At 41.3% G+C, this 20,485-nt stretch overlaps 1 protein-coding gene across 1 annotated transcript in view; it reads left to right on the forward strand.

The window, feature by feature from the left end:
* The window catches only part of syde2 (synapse defective 1, Rho GTPase, homolog 2 (C. elegans)), a 57,719-nt gene that overhangs the window by 31,120 nt on the left and 6,114 nt on the right, over positions 1–20,485 (forward strand). Inside the window, exons 5-7 of the mRNA XM_034677296.1 lie at positions 5,451–5,577; positions 19,372–19,553; positions 19,998–20,229. Coding sequence (XP_034533187.1) covers positions 5,451–5,577; positions 19,372–19,553; positions 19,998–20,229 — 541 coding nt within the window. The remainder of the gene's footprint in view (positions 1–5,450; positions 5,578–19,371; positions 19,554–19,997; positions 20,230–20,485) is intronic.

Genomic DNA, 20,485 nt, shown 5'->3' on the forward strand with positions numbered 1-20,485 from the left:
GGCTAGGGTTGTTAGAATTAGGGTTAGGGTTAGGGTTGTGATTAGGGTTAGGATTAGGGTTAGGGTTATGATTAGGGTTAGGGTGAGGGTTGTAATTAGGTTTAGGGTTAGGGTTGTGATTAGGGTTAGGATAAGGGTTAGGGTGAGGATTAGGGTTAGGATTAGGGTTACGATTTGGGTTACAGTTAGGGTTTTGGTTAGGGTTAGGATTAAGGTTATGATTAGGGCTAGGGTTGTTAGAATTAGGGTTAGGGTTGTGATTAGGGTTAGGATTAGGGTTAGGATTAGGTTTAGGGTTAGGGTTGTGATTAGGGTTAGGATAAGGGTTAGAGTGAGGATTAGGGTTACGATTTGGGTTACAGTTAGGGTTTTGGTTAGGGTTAGGATTACGGTTAGGGTTAGGATTGGGGTTAGGGTTATGATTAGGGTTAGGGTTAAAGTTGTGATTAGAAGGGTTAGGGTTATGTTTAGGGTTAGGGTTATGATTAGGGTTAGGGTTAGGGTTGTGATTAGGGTTAGGGTTAGGATTATGATTATGATTAGGGTTATGATAAGGGTTAGGGTTAGGATTATGATTAGGGTTATGATAAGGGTTAGGGTTGGGGTTATGATTAGGGTTGGGGTTAGGATTAGGGTTAGGGTTATGATTATGATTAGGGTTATGATAAGGGTTAGGGTTAGGGTTATGATTAGGGTTAGGGTTGGGGTTATGATAAGGGTTAGGGTTAGGGTTATGATTAGGGTTAGGGTTAAGATTAGGGTTAGGGTTATGATTAGGGTTAGGGTTGGGGTTAGGATTAGGGTTAGGGTTTTGATTAGGGTTAGGGATAGGATAAGGGTTAGGGTTAGGATAAGGGTTAGATTTAGGTTTAGGGTTAAAGTTAGAATTAGGATTAGGGTTAGGGTTAGGGTTGTGATTAGAACCAGAACTAAACTTAAGCAAACAGAACCAAACTCATGCACACAGAACCAGAACCAAACTCAAGCAAACAGAACCAGAACCAAACTCAAGCAAACAGAACCAGAACCGAACCAGACCCGAACCCGAACCGAACCAGAACCGAACCAAAAGCGAACCAGATCCGAACCGAACCAGAACCATACCAAAACGGTACCAGAACCGAACCAGAACCGAACCAGAACTGTACCATAACCATATCAGAACCGTACCAAACCGAACCAGAACTGTACCAGAACCAAACCGAACCGAACCAGAACCAAACTCAAGGAAACCGAACCAGAACCGAACCAGAACCGAACCAGACCCGAACCAGACCCGAACCAGAACCGTACCAGAACTGAACCAGAACCGAACTAAAAGCGAACCAGAACCGTACCAGAACGGTACCAGAACCGAACCAGAACCGTACCAGAACCATATCAGAACCATACCAGAACCGAACCGAACCAGAACCAAACTCAAGCAAACAGAACCAGATCCAAACTCAAGCAAACAGAACCAGAACCGAACTCAAGAAAACAGAACCAGAACCAAACTCAAGCAAACAGAACCAGAACCAACTCAAGTAAACAGAACCAGAACCAAACTCGAGCAAAAAGAACCAGAACCAGAACCAAACTCAAGCAAACAGAACCAGAACCAAACTGGAGCAAACATTATTAATGTCCTAAGGTTGGCATTGAGAAAAATCCGATGCCTCAGCTTGGATGGGCTGATCCGATTTCTCCTCTCAGTGAGTATTTGCCCGGTCTTCAAGAAGACTCTCTCTGAAGGAACAGATGAAGCCAGGATACACAGTCTCCCCTCCATCACCTGTATCCTATATCCTCACATATGATTGGCCGCATGGCTGCCATGCTGACCAATCAAAACAAAGTTCTGCTGTAAGCAGAGCTGGGGTTGAACACTGTGAGAGTTAAACTGCGAAAGGAAAAAAGTGGGAGCCGGCTCTCTCTCGATGCGAGCCGGCTCTTCTGATTCACTATAAAGCATCGTCTCTCAGAGCATGGATAGCCATAGACTACATGTCTTTCAAAGTAGACTTCCACTGAGAGGGACATATTAGACTATTTAGGAACTAAATTAGGAACTAAATTTAGACTGTCATACCAGCTTGATCATCAATGAAAATGCCCTGGAAATGTCCTGGAAAATGATCTCTGGAAAAGAGTAGGAACCCTGTATATAGCACCTTTCATACATAGAAACATGAAGCCCAAAGTGCATCACAGAATAACAGAGAGACAGAAAACAGCAATGGAAAAATTATAAAAGGCATGATTATAAATAAAATACTTAAAAATAAAATAAAATCAATACAGTAAAATTAATAAAATAAGTAATAGTGGAAAGAAAAGTTAAAAGTAAGATGGCATTAACAAGATCTGATGAATACAAGAAATAAATAGATAAATAAATAATTAAATAAGATACACAAATGTTAAAGCTATGATTAAAATAATAATGATTAAAATAATAATAAAAATAATAATGCAGTTCAGGGCTAAAAAATAAATGACTCCAAATTAAAATCTAGATTAAAAAGGTAAGTCTTAAGTTTACTTCTAAAAACACCTAGAGAGCTCGCCGTCTTAATGTCCAGAGGCAGAGAGTTCCAAAGCTTAGGGGCGTTAAAACAGAAAGCTCTCTGGCCGGTGCTTGTGTGAGACACACAAGGAACATTTTACCCATGTTAATATTACAGATATAATGGTTGCAGTTTCTCTAATATAAGGACAGAATTATGTCATGCAGGTGAAAATAGGTCTTAATTTCCCCGGTGTTTATAAGAATGGTGAGTCATGTTTGGGGGACTGACTTTGGCTGACACTCGACGGCATTAGTGCGGTCGAATGCACTTTTCTTTCTGGCCCTTTTCCTCCTTTGATGTTTCTATAAAGTCTTTAAGCTAATCCCTGTCCACAAAAAATCTGATCCCATCACTGGTCCTACAGTCAGTGAGCACCCACATTCCTGCGGAGGGAACTCTTTTGGTTTCTCGGTCATTGTGTCGGCCTCGTTCTGCATATATCTGCACTCTTGGCTGGTGCTGCCTGTTTTGTTGCCCGGCAGCCAGAGAGCATAAGTGCAAGCCCTCCTTTTGGTAACAGCTGTTCCCCGCCTGCACTCAGCTCTCCCCCCAAAAGAGAGACTCTTTTTTTTTTCTCAATGGACTTGTTGTTCATTGTGCCCAGTGACTTCTGTTTACTCTTGCACAAAGCCAAATCCCAGGCTAATCTGTGCTCCTCTCTCCTTCTCGCGTGAGGTTTAGAAAACAACTCCACGAGGGGGAGAGCAGCTCACAAATAGTTGTTCTGGTAGGGAGACATTAAAGTGCTCCTACGCTAGTGCCCGGGAAGGCCAGCAGCATGTGTGTGTGGGTGTGTACAACTGTGTTTGTGTGGAACCGGGCCCAACCCGCCATTCACAGCCCACTGACTTAACACGTTACCAGGGCAACCACACCAGTTGGTCTGCTATGCCACATACCAGACAGACACATGTAGGAGAAATTATGGTATGTCTGAAGCCAGGACTAATCCCAACATAACAAGGAGAAAAGTAGTGCCAAGATTGAACCTTAAAATGTCTTCGTCTGGAGGAGTTCCTCTGGGTCACACTGAGGAGGGTTACATAAAGACACATTAAAGGTTTATTGCTTTGTGCTTTCATTTTTAATGCTGAGCTGTCAGCTGGGTTTCTAGAGGAGCTCGTTGTTTATCCATCATTCATAAGTGTGTGATGTTTTTATAACACCTCCAGGTGTCATTTTTCAAAACACATCTTCCTTTTGTTAACTTTCAGTCAAGAGATTAAAATACGCCCGCAAAGTGCAGACAATGAAGCCAAAAAGCTGCAAGGTATTTTTAAGGTCTCTGGGCATCTTAGAAGAGCCAGATAGCTCCTAACACAAGACTTCTTACCAAGTCTATGCAGGCTGATTTAATAGTTTACAGAAGCTACGTTTGCAAACACTTACAAATCCAAAGCAGACATTGGTGTGTGACTGACATTACCAGGGCTCGAGACACACACATTTCAACCTGTTCAGATGCTCACACACCACACTTTGTATTTCTCGCGCAGAGTAATTACTAGGACAACACCAACCAAGTTGCGCCGCTTTTCTTAAACTGTTGAACCGGTAAGAATCAAGTGGGTTTCAGGTGCCATGCACCAGCTTATCAAAAAGAAAGAAAGAAATATAGCTACCCAACAGCCAATCAAAACATGGCATCACTGTATCCGGGTAAAACAACACAACAACGTGAGGTTCCAAAGAAAAGGATGCACATGCGCAATGCAGACTGACTGGAGATTAGAAGATGCGGTCTGTTTCCTAGCTACATATTTCTACATGACTTCCAATGCTGAGTCTGCTTCCTGACTCTTTCAATACGTGTAATACTGTAAGTACCGCTTACTGTGTTACTTTCCTGAGACACAAGTTCTTCCTCTACAGGTTGTAACACAGTTAGCTTATATCCGCCAATGTTAGCTACATATTGTGGTGTAACAGCAAACACAGTGTCAGTTTGCTGACTTTATGACTCCTTTGTTCTGACTCTTTGTTACTTTTGGCATTGTTTAACACAAATCTGGAGTTCCCATTAGCTTGTTTGGCTAATGTTGTCATCCCAGAGTCTTGGTGCAAGCGTTTTCTCCTTGTGCTGTGTTAAAATGTTTTAAAGCTTTATTTCAGTGATTTAAAACACATCACTTCAAATGTTTTAAACAAACATGCATTAATATCTTCAGTCTTTCTCTGTTGAGAAGATGGAGCTGATAGTCCATCAAGTTGAGTCAGTTTTATTTGTTTATAGGTTTGTTCCGGGGATTTACAATCTGTTTAACAGGCCTTCTTCTTTCCTTAAACCGCAAATTTGGATAGGAAACAGGACCAAACCACTCAAGAGTTAAAATGAGAATCCCAGTGCACAGGGAAGGTTACGTTCAATTGCTGTGGTTAATGCAGAGCTGACAAAAGTAGCAGTTGCAGAATTAAGATAAAGTGAAACGGGAGGATATAAAAAGAAGAATAAAAGGTACAGAAAAGGACATATAAAATCAATCTAACATTTCATCTTCCTCAGTGAATAAAACTCCACTTTGGCCTGAAAAGTGTTTGTGAAATTCTCCTCAATCAAGAGTATAAAGTAATAAATGTATGTCTTATTCAATTCTTAAATTTTTACTGTAAAAGCAGCTCATAGTCTCCTCTTGCTGCCCCGATATAGGCCCCTGGTGCCCAATCAGCAAGTGTGCCCTGTCAGAGAAATATAAACAGCATATAAAATTTTGTCACTGGTTCAAATAGGCTGTCGTTTTGTTGAAATAAAACAGGCTTAGGGCTTAAGACAAGTTGTTTTTGGCTCCTGTCCAGCACATTGTTTGGGTGCAGACATTGAACTTGATCGATAGGGTTGTAAAAATGTCAAATCTTATGTTTACTTGACCTACTTGTGTCTGTGTGTCTTTGTGTTTCCAGGTGGTGGGACTCTATCGTCTGTGTGGATCTGCAGCAGTGAAGAAGGAGCTGCGTGAGGCGTTCGAGAGGGACAGCGAGGCCTTGGAGCTGTGTGAAAACACCTATCCTGACGTTAATGTCATCACAGGTAAAGTGATTGACGGTAACATAAAACCCCCTCCTCAGAGTTCAGGGTCAGCACACACACTTAGTATGATTAGGAACTGGTTAATTAACTGGATGGCTTTCCAAAGAGAGCCGGTGCTCCACACATCGTTTCACATCAGACACACTCAAGTTTCCCTTCAAACAGGATGGTGATCTTAGATTAACTCTTAGTCTTGATTAGTGCCGCAGCTATTTTCCTCCTCATTTCCGCTGAATATCTTCTGGATAATTGAAGTTTGTAAAAAAAAACTCATCACAGCTCTCCTGGAGTGATAATGATATTCCAACTGACATTACATCAGGAGCAGTTAAGCAACCAACGGTGAAATAGTACCTTGTGGCAGTTACCAGGCTTCACGTCAGGGTCTTGCTCACTGTGTCAGGATTCTAATTCACAAAAACCATCTTCTAACTTTGCATCATTCCGTACGCCAGAGATATACTTGCTGTTAACTGCACGCATGCAAACACAGTACGGCTGCCACATGGAGGCGATGTGGATTATGTACATTAACAGCTGGGGCAGTGAAGAGGCAGAGCGGGTGTGACCGAGTACCAGCACGGGGATTACAAATGATGGAAAGCCTTGAAGAGAAAAGCTGACACATACTCACCATTGACCCACTGGGCTTGATTTAGAGGCCGTACATACAACTTACATTGCTACTGCTGTTGCTTTTTCTGCCTTGATCTCAGCATTAACATAAGAGTAACCTCCTACAGTGTTGCCATGTCTGTTGGTTATATCCCACACATCCAATAGTTATATACAGCCTGAGCTTTATGGCATGCCCCCTGGAGGTATCCACTGATAATACGTGTCGTGCATAATCAGGTACATTTACAATTACGCTCATGATGCAGCCGGATATAATTATTTATTGTAATGACTTAAATCATTCATTGTTAGACCACCATATAATACACCTACGAAAGAAGCATTGTCTGCTGTCAATTTAAAAATGAAGCATTCTATGAAGCATTGTGGGGTTTGGATGTGGCTTTAATATTGAGCTTTGACATGAGAGCCTTTCAGTGTTGAGATTCTCACTTTGAAGCATCAATGGAGGGTGACCACATTGTCATTGTTGGTCTGTAACTTTACGTTTCTCTAGAAGGAGAACTTTTTTCGAATATGTGGGAGAGATATTTGCTTGTTATGAAAAACTTAAAAAAAAAACTTCCACCATATTCCACCATATTCTGACGAGTAAGGCCTGACAGGAAAATCAATGCATGTTTTTCCTGAACACGCTATAGATTACTTTTCACTTTGTCTTAATGAAACATTGTTCATATTTAGTTTTTTAGCTAAAGAGTACAACTTACTTTACATCAAAAAACAAACAACAGCAATTAAAACAGACTGAAAATGAGCAATACCTCATAACAAGACTTAAGTAAGTATGAGTAAAATAGGTGGGGGCTGTTTATCTTTAGCTGGGGTAAGCTGTAGGATTTGATGAGTGAATTCAACCGAGAAGCAAAGAGAAGGAGCGCACACATACAAGAGGACAAAGCCTTGTAGCACATTAACATTAATATTAAAACAAACAGGACATTACTCAAGTCTGGGTTTATTATTGATCCACTTCTCGCTCTGCTAAACGTGTCTGAACTGGTGTGTCCGCTGCAGATAGGTCAGCACATGTGTGTGTCTACAGAGTGTGTGTGAGTCTGCTGTTTGTAGTAAACGCATTCCTGCAGTCAACCAACAGTACGGGCCTGTGCCTGAGGGGAGGGCCCACACACCCACACACACACGCACGCACGCACGCACGCACGCACGCACACACACACACACACACACACACACACACACACACACACACAGACACACACACACACACACACACACACACACACACACACACACATACAAACACACACACATATAAACACAAATCACACCACGCTGTACATTCAGGTCATTCTTTCTCCCTCAGGTTGGTGGTTGAGACATGCTCAGTACTGTCCCTCCTAGGTCATGTTCCAAGTCAAGTAAGGAGTGAACTCCAGGGCCTCATTACAGAAACTATTCCTGACTGCTTGTCCTTTTTCAAGATTCAAAGATAAGAAACATCCTATCTCCTAGACAGAAAAACAAGTACACTTAAAGCAGTTTTTCATTCTCCCTCAGAGCTGACATTTTATTCTAACATAATTGATACATAAAGCTTCTGTGAGGAATTTTTGGCTGGTTATGAAACAGAAAACATACTGGTGGGACAGTTATATTGATTATTTTAGTGTGATTTATTGTTAATATACACTACTCAACATGCACAAGACAAGATTAGCAAAAGTCAACAGCTTTTGTCCACAGGGGGCGCCAGAATCACTACAAACCAAAAGTCTCTCACTTTAGCTTAAAAGCAGAACAATCAGACAACTCATGATTTCAAGATTTGAAATGTTTATAACAGCAGCAGACCATTATTTGTGTTTGACGTCAACCTCATCACTTGCAGTTTCATTTATTAAATACAGAAATTGAGGAGTGACAAGATAATGTCTTAAACCTCTCAGTCGGAGCCTGCAGATAGATGCTGGAGCGATGTGGCCACAATATTTCATGGCTCATGTTGTCGTTACTTGGACATTGTTTTAAATTAAATAGAAACATGAGAGTCAAAACTCAGCATTTCCTCTTTACATCTCCCTCTCTCCCACCTTCTTAGCCCAACATGGTCGCAGCAGATGGCTGTCCAACATGAGTCTGGTTCTGCTCGAGGTTTCTGCCTGTTAAAGGACGTTTTTCCTCACCGCTCTTGAGAGCTAAATGCTGCAAAGTGTTTTGCTCAAGGTGGATTTGTTTTAGGTCTCTGTTATTAATTGAAGAAAAAAAAGAATACAGTCTAGGCCTGCCATTATATGACTTAAATAGCAATTGTTACTTGGCGCTATACAAATAAAAAATGAGTGATGATGTTTTTTGGGGGGGATTCTTACTTCATTAATGAGCAAGATAGTCCTTCAAAGTTGGAAAATGTGATTTTCCAGCCCTGTGACAGTTCACTGTTTCCACGTTTTGTCTTTATAAGAAAAATAAATGTAGGCCTCATGATGCAAACCAATCAGTCCTTACCTAAAGGACTCTTCAGTCAATACAGTTCCAGGAGTAGCCGGAGGTTGCCTTCAAAGCCTCAGATAAGGTCGGATTTTCCTGATTGCAGTAAGGAAACATGTTTCTTTCTGAAAACCAAATCAAAACTGAGATAAGTTTAGTCTGAGGAAGTGTCTGTAAAGAGGCCTCGGTCTGGTTATTTATAGTGTGTGAAGTGTGAGACTTGTTTGATTGTCCCACAGGCACTTCTGCAAATTTGATGTCTCATACTTGAGGCCGGTAATTTAAATGCCACTCAGATTCCTGTGAGTTGCTTCTTCTTCTTTCCGCTCTGTTGCTGTGAAATTAAAAATGGAAACAGTGAGTTACAGCATGCCTCCCCAGCGTCTTCATCTCACAGAAACAGCCGTGTCATTGGAACTGAGTAATAGTTCCAGCAGTGCCACAGCGGAGGGGAGGTGGAGGAGGAGGAGGGGGTTAGAGTTGTAAAAAATCACTTGGTCATGATTTTTTGTTTCTCCCACAAAAAGAGGAAGACCACGGAAACCACTGGGCATTGTAGGAGCTGCTGTTGGTTTTGGGAAGAGGCCCTGTATAGGCGTCGTCCTATCATGCCTGCTTTGATCCGCATGCATTTGCATGGCAGGGCAAAGAACACAGTTAACAGTTGAACGGGTTAGAAAAAAAGGGCCAGCACTGGCGTGGACTGTTGGTTTTTCTCTCGCTGCCTAAATTTGCTCCACCAAGCGAGTTGCTGTTGCAGATGGGCCGGAGTGAGCAGAGAGAGCAGGGGGAGGGGAGGCACATGAAGGGTTACTGGTGTGTGGTGTAAATGTCCATCTGGGATATAATCATAGCTTTAGTCTTAAAACATACTTTGAAGAAACATTTGGTAAAAATCTGCCAGTAGATCGACCTAATTTGACTTTTTCTGCCTTTCATTTTGAAGACGAACATCTTCAATTACCAAACAATCTCTCCTCTTCAGATTAGCAAATTAGCTCTAATATTCCCACATGTATTGTAAACTCCTTTAAAACATAAATGCTCAATTCTGGATAATAAACTCTGCAGTGTGGAGTCAGACTTGAGGCTAATGAGTAAACAGCTAATGGATGAGCTAAGAGGGCTGGCGTGTCACACGGCTAATTTAAAAGAGGAGGTAGTGAAAGGGATTATCCAGGGATCAGAGTTCAACCCAACGCTTGCAAAACATGCTCAGTGTGCAGCCCTCCTTTGTTTCGAACACAATGTTGCGTTTCGATACACAATTCAATCAAAAAGTGTTTTCAAAATAAACAACATGCCGTGAATCTTCTCAAGCTGTTCAGAAATTATTCTTTACGTTAATCGGTATAAAAGGCTGTGTCGGGGAAAGAGTGGCTTTAGATTTGACTTTGTTTGGAGAAGCATTGACAAATCTCTTTTCTTAGTTTGAAGTGTTAGTATCAAATACTGGAAAACAAAGTTTATCCAATAAGAGATTTAGAGGACTTTAACGTGAGATTTGAAACGAAGTGCACTGAAAAAGAGAAACCTTTAATTTAGAGTTAAATCTCTGATCTTTAAAAAAGAAATGTAAAGTGAATGGAAGTATCTAAAATCCGATACCAGCACATGGTCCCTCATAAAAAGCACAACAGATTAATTTACAAGTTTATGATAGTAACATTAAGAGACTGTTGCTGGAAAGTTTGTAACATTGTACCAGACTTGGCTAGCTGCATCCCTAAGCTCTGAGACTTAATGATAAGCTAAATGGCTGCTGTACAGACATGAGGGTGGTATCCATTCTCTCTAAGTCTATGAATCTCATTAGCGAAGTTCACCAAATACTGGACTACTATATTTAGTAGTAGTGCTTCTAATATTTTTTCAATATGATCTCATTCAGTGGACGCTTTTCTCCTATGCAGCATGAATTTGAGAATCAATATACAAATGCAAGGATCCTCACAGGAGCACACAAACAGCTTCAAGTCTGATCAGACACGAGTGCCAACAGGCAGTGCCAACATTGGTTTCCTTAAGGTCAACAGGCCCAGATTATTCTTTAATCATCATTAGGATGAACAACATTGTCAGTATCATCATTGTTAATATCATAAATAACATCAGTATCATGAAGTGTGGAGGTGTTCATGAAAGGGCAACGTCGTTATCTTTTTAATCAAATTAAATTCACTCAGCTCTGTGTAAATCAAAGTAAATGGTAACCGTTCATTCTGCGGGAGAAGAAGTTTAATTGGAGCAGTTAAGACGTGGGCTGTAAAAGGTGACTAATTAAAAGGGAGTCAGGTAGTACAACCTTAATGAGGGTTCACAGCGGTCAGCTTTTTTCAGGTTTTTAAAATGAGATGCAAAATTTAAAAGGACATTGTAACAACTTTGGTGGCTTCATGCAAGCTCAACTGAAGTAACCAAGCAGCTTACTTCTCTCTGTGGTTGAACTAATTAAATTAGGGCACACTTTGGATTCACCTTGAGGTATCTACATGGTCAGTATGAGCACCCAGTATCATTTGTTGCAAAATCAGTGCAGAATAAATACAGAAACTTATTAATGTAGTGATATCTTTGAGGCAAGGCTTAACTCACTCCTGATACTGGAGTTTGATGATGCCTCTCACATTCTTTTCAAGTTTCAAGTTTCAAATTTACTTAATTGTCATTTAATCCACATATAAGTGCACAGAGTTGACCACTTTGTGTTTCTGTTCAGTTCTAATGGTTAAAGCAGACTTATCTTCTTGGCAAAGGAGGCTTCAGTCAGTAGTTTGGTAGAGGACATTGGTCAGTAAAGGCTTACTGGACTGTTAGGCAGCTCTGTTTGGTGCCTTTAATCACATCAGCACAAATTGGCTTTAAGTATAAACAGAGAACAACCTGAAAATGTTTACTTCATGAGCTTCAGATCACAAATTATTTACAGATTCTCCCGGCTGGATGAAAATAAATGAATCTGTGTGAGGCAGTTTGGTGTCAAAGCCAACTTTAGTGACCTTTGCTAATAATTAAGCCCTCAGCTCACCTGTTTTGGCCTTTGAGTGGAAACAAAGCTGCTAAAGTGATCCAGTGATGCTACACCGGTTCAGATCCCGGTCCTCTGTCCTCAGAAAATGAAACCAGTGTGTCACAGGGCCTTCAGCTCAGCTATTGATCCTAGTTTGTGGTCCTTAATTTGCCTTGCCTGACTCGTCTTTTCCATAGCCTACTTCTCTCGGTGCTTTGCCCCCCACCCTCAGCAGTACTCCAGTGAAGACATGGAAAGTCATTAACAAGTGCCCCCTTTGTTGCCGAACAAACACAGATGGTATTTGGCTCACGCATGGGGGATTAGCTGAACCCTGGGCAGGCCGGGGAAGCAGGCAACCACTTTACAAAGAGCTGCGTGGGTGACAGAATATTTCTTGAACCGACCGTCCAGACTGAAACTAGTCAGAGTCGTTATCCTGATCATTGCACATGTAGCACTCGGGCACAGTTTCCGTCGTCAGGAATGGGGTTTCCTCATTTTGGGGTTTGGACGGAGGGTCATGGAAAAGTTGATGAAACCACAGTGTGTAAAAGGCCTGTCGTGCCACCAGCAACACACACATCTCCTCTGGCCCCCCCTAGTGCTGTGGGGGCGTGAATGACAGCAGCAAGGGGGGGCAGGACTGAGAACAAACCCCTGTTTGTTCTCCGGGCGAGGCGTTGACTGCAGCACTGACAAGAGGAGTGACCTTCCGCTTTGTTTGAACAAGAGGTCAAAGGTAGAGCCGTGCCCCAGTGCATTGTGTGTCTTGTAGTGTTTGGTGGCACATTTGGAGCACTGAAAAATCTGAATTGATCAGAAAGAAGAAACATTAACATCAAAATACTGAAAGATGCTGTTGTCTGGGGCTTTGGATTCACATTTTAAAGACGTGTTGTAGAGGAACAGATGTGGCGAAAGTACTCACATTGACTACTCATGAAGAGCATTGGTACTTGTGTAAAAGAGGCTCAGTGAAAAGTAGAAGTACTTTGTAACCAAAAGATCAGGCTTTGGACAGAACGGTTTGTCTCTTTGCTGATCTCATCTTGTTCGTGTTTTCTGATTACAAATCTCATCCTTCTTTCTTCTGACAGTCAAATGTATCACTCACTGTGAGCTTTTGCAATGAATTAATCAGTCGCAGCAATCGCCTACACTTAGCAGAAGTTGCAAGCAATAAAATTAGCAACACAGAAATAATGGATCTTGTTGCTGATGGTCTTATTTGCTTATGTTTGTTATAAAGAGCTGTTTTATAGCCAGCTAAAAACTCCTCATTGGAGCTTTAAGTACACAAACAAAGCATTGCTACTCTGTTAATAACAAATGAAGTGTGAGCACTCTGACTTTCCACCCTTACATTCTGACGTGTGGCCTCAGCAGCCGTTCGTACATGTGGGTGGAGATAGATGTCAGTGTTGTTTATATTATCTCTGCTGGTGTGAAGCCAAACAGTTTAAATGTGAGAGAGCAGACACTCAGCGTGTGCTTGTTGTCAGCTTGGCTGTGAAGGAAAAGTGAAGCACCTGCAGGGAAGCACACCTGTTCACCTCTGAGCCCATGACCCCGTGTGTGTATATGTGTGTGTTCATGTGTCACCGAGCACGTGTGTGTGTTCATGCTAGCGTGTGTGTGTGTGTGTAGATCATGCACCAACTGGGGCAAAGACACAAAAGTAAACACGAGCACTGACTCATAGCGGGCTAATGATTCACCTGAATGGCTGTATTCTCCTCACCTCAGACAAACATAAGCTCAAGGTTTAAATGGCCGGAGTTTGTTTTTTTAGTGCTGTAATGGAACAAGCTTAAAAATGTATGTCGAGTCGTCGTAGTATATTGCAAGCAAAGGCATTGAGAGGATGTTGCGTTTCATGTTGCAATGCTAACGTTAAACAGTCCTGCTGTTGTTGTGTCTAGATGATCCGCCTCACAGCACAGTGAAGGTCAGAGGGTCCACCATGCTTCAGTTTCCATCATGAGAGAAAGAAAAACAAGAGTAGTTGGACCCCTTTGCTTTGTATTTGCACACACAAGAAAGAGCTTCGCTTTTGCAGAGATAAGCATAAAAACACATGACTAATTTTTGCTTCCAGGCAGTCTGTTTTCCTGCGATCAAACAAGCAGATTATTATTATCGCATCAAGATTGACAACGGGAAGCTGGGGGATGTTCCCACAGCGTTTCTGCGTGATCTGTTTTGGAAATCAGCAAGTGTAGAGGAGCGTGAAATGAGAGGGAATGCATTTTGTGTTTATGAGTCCTTATCGCATTCTGCTCATTCCAGATTTCATAGCAAACCAGATGGAGATAAATGTGAACACAAGCATGTGAATCAGAAGTGAAAATAGAATGCAAACATGCTGCTGCAGATCAGTTATGCAGACTAACACGGCAAAGGGGACTTGTCTAATTGCTGGGACATTTTAGGAAGTTTTGAGCGCATGTTTGCCTGAAGTTGTGTTGAACTCCGACCCCTGATGACTTCCAGCTGTCACTGCGGTGCTTTAACAGAAATGAAAACAACACTTATTTACGCTTGTTTGGGCATAAGTCGTTTTTTCCTTATCGCACAAGTGACTGCTTCAGGAATGCACGATATCTCTGTGGATCATTATGAGTGTTTCTGTTTGTGTCACAGCACGTTTATTCTCAAGCACAGAGGAAACAGTCATGGTGGGAATCCAAAAAAGATAACAAAGTCCTTGTTTTTTCTTGTAGAGTGAAGCTGGCTGAAACAAGATGTACATTTTTTTCAAGGGTTTGTCATTTTTGCAGGAACAGATTTAGAGCAAACAAACCCAGGAGAGTGCTGCACGTACCATATGCCCCAAAAATCAACACTGACTTAATAACTCAATATTCCTGCCAGATTTGACTAATCAAATGTAGCTTAGATATGTTCTACTTAACTTAGCTCAAACCACAATCAGCTTCTAAAGCTTAAAAAGTATTTTGTGGGTCTATAACCACAACTTATTAAACTACCCTCTCACCATGCTGAGCACTTGTTACTCAAGACAATGTATTACTAGCCATGCATGTGGTTTCAGGTCATTGCATTTAGGTGGATAGGGTAAAATAATACCGCAATAATGTGTGCAGCTCATAGACTGTATAAATAATGGACGTAGTATCCGTGACGTCACCCATCTGTTCCTGAGCGCTGTTTTAAAGCCAATCGTCGGCGGTAGCCATATTGGAAATGCTGAACTCAACCAGTCAAAGTGTGACGTAAAGAGGTGGAGTTTGAGCCTCCTAGCCAAAAGCTGTGTTCCCGCCTGTCAGTCAAGTCAAGTCATGTCCTTATTTGTGCTGATAGAGAAATTAGCTCTTTAGATCGATGTGTTTTTTTAACCAGGTTATAAACATTTTTATTTCTGCTGCAACTATCGTCTTTTTTGAATTGGTGTCTCTGTGGTTTCTGCAGCCAGCCTTAAGCGGATTCTCGATGGCTTCATATTTTGAGACCGGAGGTTGCCGCTTGGTGCAGCTGCAGAAAAAAAACATTGAATACATCATAGAAATTACAAAGAAAATACTACAAAACTAATAACAAGATGTTTAAATGACACTAACAGCTCTCTTAGGTTGCACTGAGTACTATTGGCATGCTAACATTCTGATCTGCTGCTTGTACATTTAACATGAGCTCAGATTAGCATAGTAGGATGCTAACTAAAGATGTTTCAAAGTGAGTAATTTCCTTGTCATTTAAATAAAATTTTTAATTTTGGCTAATCGACTCATTTAAAGGTAAGAAAACACTTAGAAAACTAAATTAAGCACAATTTCGAAGTAGCCTAGAGTTTGATTTGTTCCCAAAAAGAAACACGTTCTGAAAATCATTCATTGTTTTTATTATTTTACCAGTTAACTCATTGTAAAACATTTGTTTGTACTGGGATTGATGAGCGTTCAAACAGTACATGTTGTACTTAAGGTGTACTCTAGATTATTCCGTTGAGCTTTTGTTTGTGCAGATACTGAAGTTAATTCTAATCTGAGACTTTGTTGTGTGACACTGAACTGACACAGATCCTATTTTCACTCTCTAATCCAATGTTCAAAATGTCTGCAGGACACAGGCGTGCACTTTGAGTGTCATTGCCTGAGAACACTGACATTAGTCCAGTTTTAAACAATCGTACGTCCAGTTTAATCTCTTGAGATTACCGGGCTGATGGACCAACGAAACCATAAGGAACACAGTAAACCTCACAGTCTCAGAAGCTTACAGAGGAGCACAGTGGGGACTTACTGGGATTAAAAAGTCAGTGTGTTAAATTGTGCTATGTTCTCCTCACTTAGCCTAAAGGGATGATGGAGGATTTACAGTGAATCGTATTGTAGTTTGCTGTAAATAGACTGCAACAGGAAATACACCTCATTTGAGATAATCTAGTCGTGTTGTAGTGACAGAAGGTCTTATTTAGAGCATCCCAATCAGTGTTGCACACAAAAGTTACAGGGATTGGGGCTCTATTTTGGGGATATCTCAGTATGCACTGTATGTTTTAATCTGTGCTACAAATACTCAGTTGTTGTGTTCTTTGAGCGATGTATGTGGCACAGCCATGTGGCCATTCCCTAACAAAGCAACTCAGCATATTATATTGTTGTATTTACACCTTATTTTCACTGTTTTCTGCCTTATTATTCTCACCAATTTCAAAACATGGCAAACATATGGACCAATGCTCCCCCTGATTTTTGCACATCTTCCTCCCTGTCATTGGTGTTGAATCTGAAGGCAATAAAAAAGGTAAAAATGGTCAGATTTCACATGCTCTATGACCTGCAAGCTGGAAAACAGCAGTAAGTCGTTTATTCAGTATTGAACCTGAGCACAAGGACAGGGGAACATGGACACCATGAAATTAAGGGTGAAGAAGCCACACCAAGCTTTCACCTGATTGATGATAAGGTATGCCAAATATGCAGCAAATTTGTATTAAGTTACCCACTTTAAAATAAAACTCAGGGAAAAACACTACAAAACAACCACGTCCTCTGTCATGGATCCAAATATAGAGTGAGCCTATCACCGTGCCCTCCTCCCTGTGGAAAACCTGAATCACTATAACCCCCGCACAAACCTATTCTGCTCTTAAAACTAACCAGATTAAGCATAATGCTTGTTTTTAATTAAAATATTGGAAAATCAGCAGCATGAATAAATCATTATGTTTGCACCAAATAAACAGCTAAAGAAATAAGCTCAGAACATAACACACATTATACTGAATATGAATATTCATATTCTTTAAGACTGCTGCAGGAATCATTGGTGTGACTGCATCCTGCTGTTTGTGCCAAAAAATGAGTAAATGCAGAAAAATAGGCTAAGCTACCAGAACATAAACCACATAAAAGAAATGTAAATAAGGTGCATCAATAGAAGGAAGAAGTCTGCGTTCAGTAGAATTGAAACAACAGATACATGCTCCATATTTTCAGTCATGCCCACAACATTATTGTCAGTGGTTGAGTCGTATTTTCTTTATTTTTTGTTGTATTGGTTTTTAGATCCATTTAAAAAGGACGGCATCACTTAAATCTTGAGCAGTGTAGTGAGTCTTAAATAACAGCGTATCAGTAGACAACCAATATCACTGATTACACCGCCTCCAGCTGTCTCTGAAAACTGATCCAGCTTCATGCAGAGGGAAAAGAGAGCAGCCACCACAAAGAGCTGTCACCACGCCAACAGCCTTTCTTTTTCCCGTATTTATTCTTTTTTTATTCCCCCTCTTCCTTTGATGCAGAGACATGCCAGCCATATTTCAGGGGTTCAGTGGAGACAGACAGCATGGGTTTTATGTTTTCCCGTAGCTTTGTCTAAAGTGTGGGAGGCTGAAGACACAGGTATGAACGCGCCGTCACTGACACCAGCCCCCTCCAACTCCAACAGTTTTGGCTGCACAATCACGGCCAACTCCAATCAGGCGTTTTAGTAGATGCCACAGGATCACAACAAAGGAAACAAAGGGAGCACAATTTGCAGCCAAGAGAATGTATGAGCCTCTTTTTTAAAAGAAAGAGAAACTAAAGCTTTTATATCCTCTATGACATCTTAATCACAATATATTGTTCCTGATTGAAGCTGCACGGTGGAATGGTGGTTAGCGCTGTCTTCACAGCAAAAGGTGCCTGGTTCAAATCCGCAGCTCGGCAGGTTCCTTTGTATGTGGAGTTTGCATGTTCCCCCCTGCATGTGTGGATTCTCTCTCATTAGGTTAGCAGTGGTGGTAGACCTGTCCAGGTGTACCCTGCCTACCCGAGACCCTGAATGAGTTAAGCAGTACAGAGGATGGATGGATGGATGGATGGATGGATGGATGGATGGATGGATGGATGGATGGATGGATGGATAGATAGATAGATGGATAGATAGATGGATGGATGGATGGATGGATGGATGGATGGATGGATGGATGGATGGATGGATGGATGGATGGATGGATGGATGGATAGATAGATAGATAGATAGATAGATAGATAGATAGATAGATAGATAGATAGATAGATAGATAGATAGATAGATAGATAGATAGATAGATAGATAGATAGATAGATAGATAGATAGATAGATAGATAGATGGATGAATAGATGGTTGGGTGTTCCTTATTTGGCCTAAATATCTGACTGGAAAAGAAGCATCCCATGATGAGAGCTGATATTGAGCATAAAAGCACATTGACTATGTAAACTATTGGTATTATTCCACCTCTAAAGTTATGAATACATTGATTAATGCAGCACACAGTCTTTATCTATACTCGATGTCCACAAATGCCACCAAAGCAACTGCAGACATACTCATGTTATTGCATGATAATGTACAGATACAGCAATGTGCACATTCAGTATCTGATATTCTGTAACATGTAGACCAAAAACAAGTACAAAAAGCATGGGACAATATTTGTAGTTCTTCACAACAGTCCAGTTGTGGAACCAAATGAAGGAATTAATAAACATAAATGATGATCTGTTGTTGCTGTAAACTGTATGAAACATCACAGTAGTCTGAGTGTCGCCCATTGGTTTCTGAAAAGAGATTTTGAAGCCCATCGATGGCAATGACCATATTGTAAATGCAGACTCAATCCAACTCTTGGTCAACCTAGACTCAATCAAAGAGATGGAGCTGAGGTTTTAGCCATGCCCCAAATTATGCAAAACAATGTATAACTGCTGGTCTTTATATTATCTTTATAGATTGGTTATAATGTGCAGGAATACATCAATTATCTACATGGCCTAAAATAATATTTGAACCAGGCTTTAAAGATGATTTTACCTGACGTAAAGTTCGGAATGGCAACATGGGACATGGTGGAGTTTCCTTTGCTATTGTAGCCTGCCTCTAGTGGACACTTGAAGAACTGCAGTTTTTGGTTCTTCTGCAGTTGATACTAAGTTGTTGCTTATTTCTCTAAAGGACTGTATGCCACTTGTAGTGCTGTAACATCAAAGTCATATCACATGAGAGGCTGTGATTATCATCCATGACTGATACAAAGCCATGCTGATATTCAGTACAACAATACTCTTATTTCATGTTGCTCAATGGAAGATTCTGAAAAAAAGAGGAGAGCAAGAACTCCGTCTCTAACATAAACTAGACCACTATGTTGAAGCATCAGTTTTTCTCATCCTCTCTTCTCTCTGCTTCATTTCAGGAGTGCTGAAGGACTACCTGCGTGAGCTGCCCTACCCTCTTATCACCAAGCCTCTTTATGAAGCAGTGTTGGAGTCCATGGCGACAAGGCCTCTGCGGATAGGAGCGTCAGGCTGTGAGAACGACCAAGCCGACTCTGAACACACAGTCAGCCTGCTGGAGAACCTACCGGAGGTGGAGAGGGTGAGGAGCGCAAACTTTACATCACAGTTTAAAATGCTCTCACGGGGCTGGGTGTGAAGGCACTGATTGTGGCATGGATAATTATAATCATAAAGACAATGCAGCAGATCTTCAATTACGTACATTTTTACATCAGGTGATATTAGTGCTGCCACACAGTCCACACTGCTGAGCCAGTGTTACTTTCTTTACGCCTTCTGTAATTAAATAATGCAGAGTCATGATGTCTGACAGAGTGAACATTAAAGACCAGCTGACGATGGATTTTTTCAGACAGATATCAGTGTTAGAGTTTAATATGCAATAAACAAACACCAGCAATTCATCTGCACTTCACATAAAACACAACAAGGAGCGTCAGGAGATAACTTGTGACTCGATTTGTCACCACAACTACCAATCATAATAACAACACGTCTTTTTGTGTGTGTGTTTTTGGCTCAGATGACACTTCAGAGGCTTCTCAACCACCTGAAGTTGGTAGCGTCTTACCAGGAGGCGAACAAGATGACATGTCAGAACCTGGCGGTGTGTTTCGGCCCTGTGCTGCTCAGCCAGCGTCAGGAGGCATCGTGCCACACCAACCGGGTCTTCATCGACTCCGAGGAGCTGGCCAGTGCGCTACACTTCAAGAAACACATCGAAGTCCTGCACTACCTGCTGCAGCTCTGGCCAGGTGAGCCACTGTTTGGGGGTTTGAGCACATCATTTGTGAGCCTTCGTTGCACATCGTCAATGATTAATTCATTTAGTTTGAGTTGACATCAATTAGACAGTGTATGCAAGGCCTTACTCAATGCCCCGAGAAGTTTAATAAATCACAAAGTTTCAGCCTGCCGCTCTTTGTCAGGTGATAGTTTTGAATGTGCGTATGATCACCCTTTTTCATAGAAGTAATTTACCGACCTTTCATGTTAGCTCCATTTGCATAA

This window comes from Notolabrus celidotus, chromosome 2, assembly GCF_009762535.1.
Source record: "Notolabrus celidotus isolate fNotCel1 chromosome 2, fNotCel1.pri, whole genome shotgun sequence".
In the NCBI taxonomy this organism is placed as follows: domain Eukaryota; kingdom Metazoa; phylum Chordata; class Actinopteri; order Labriformes; family Labridae; genus Notolabrus; species Notolabrus celidotus.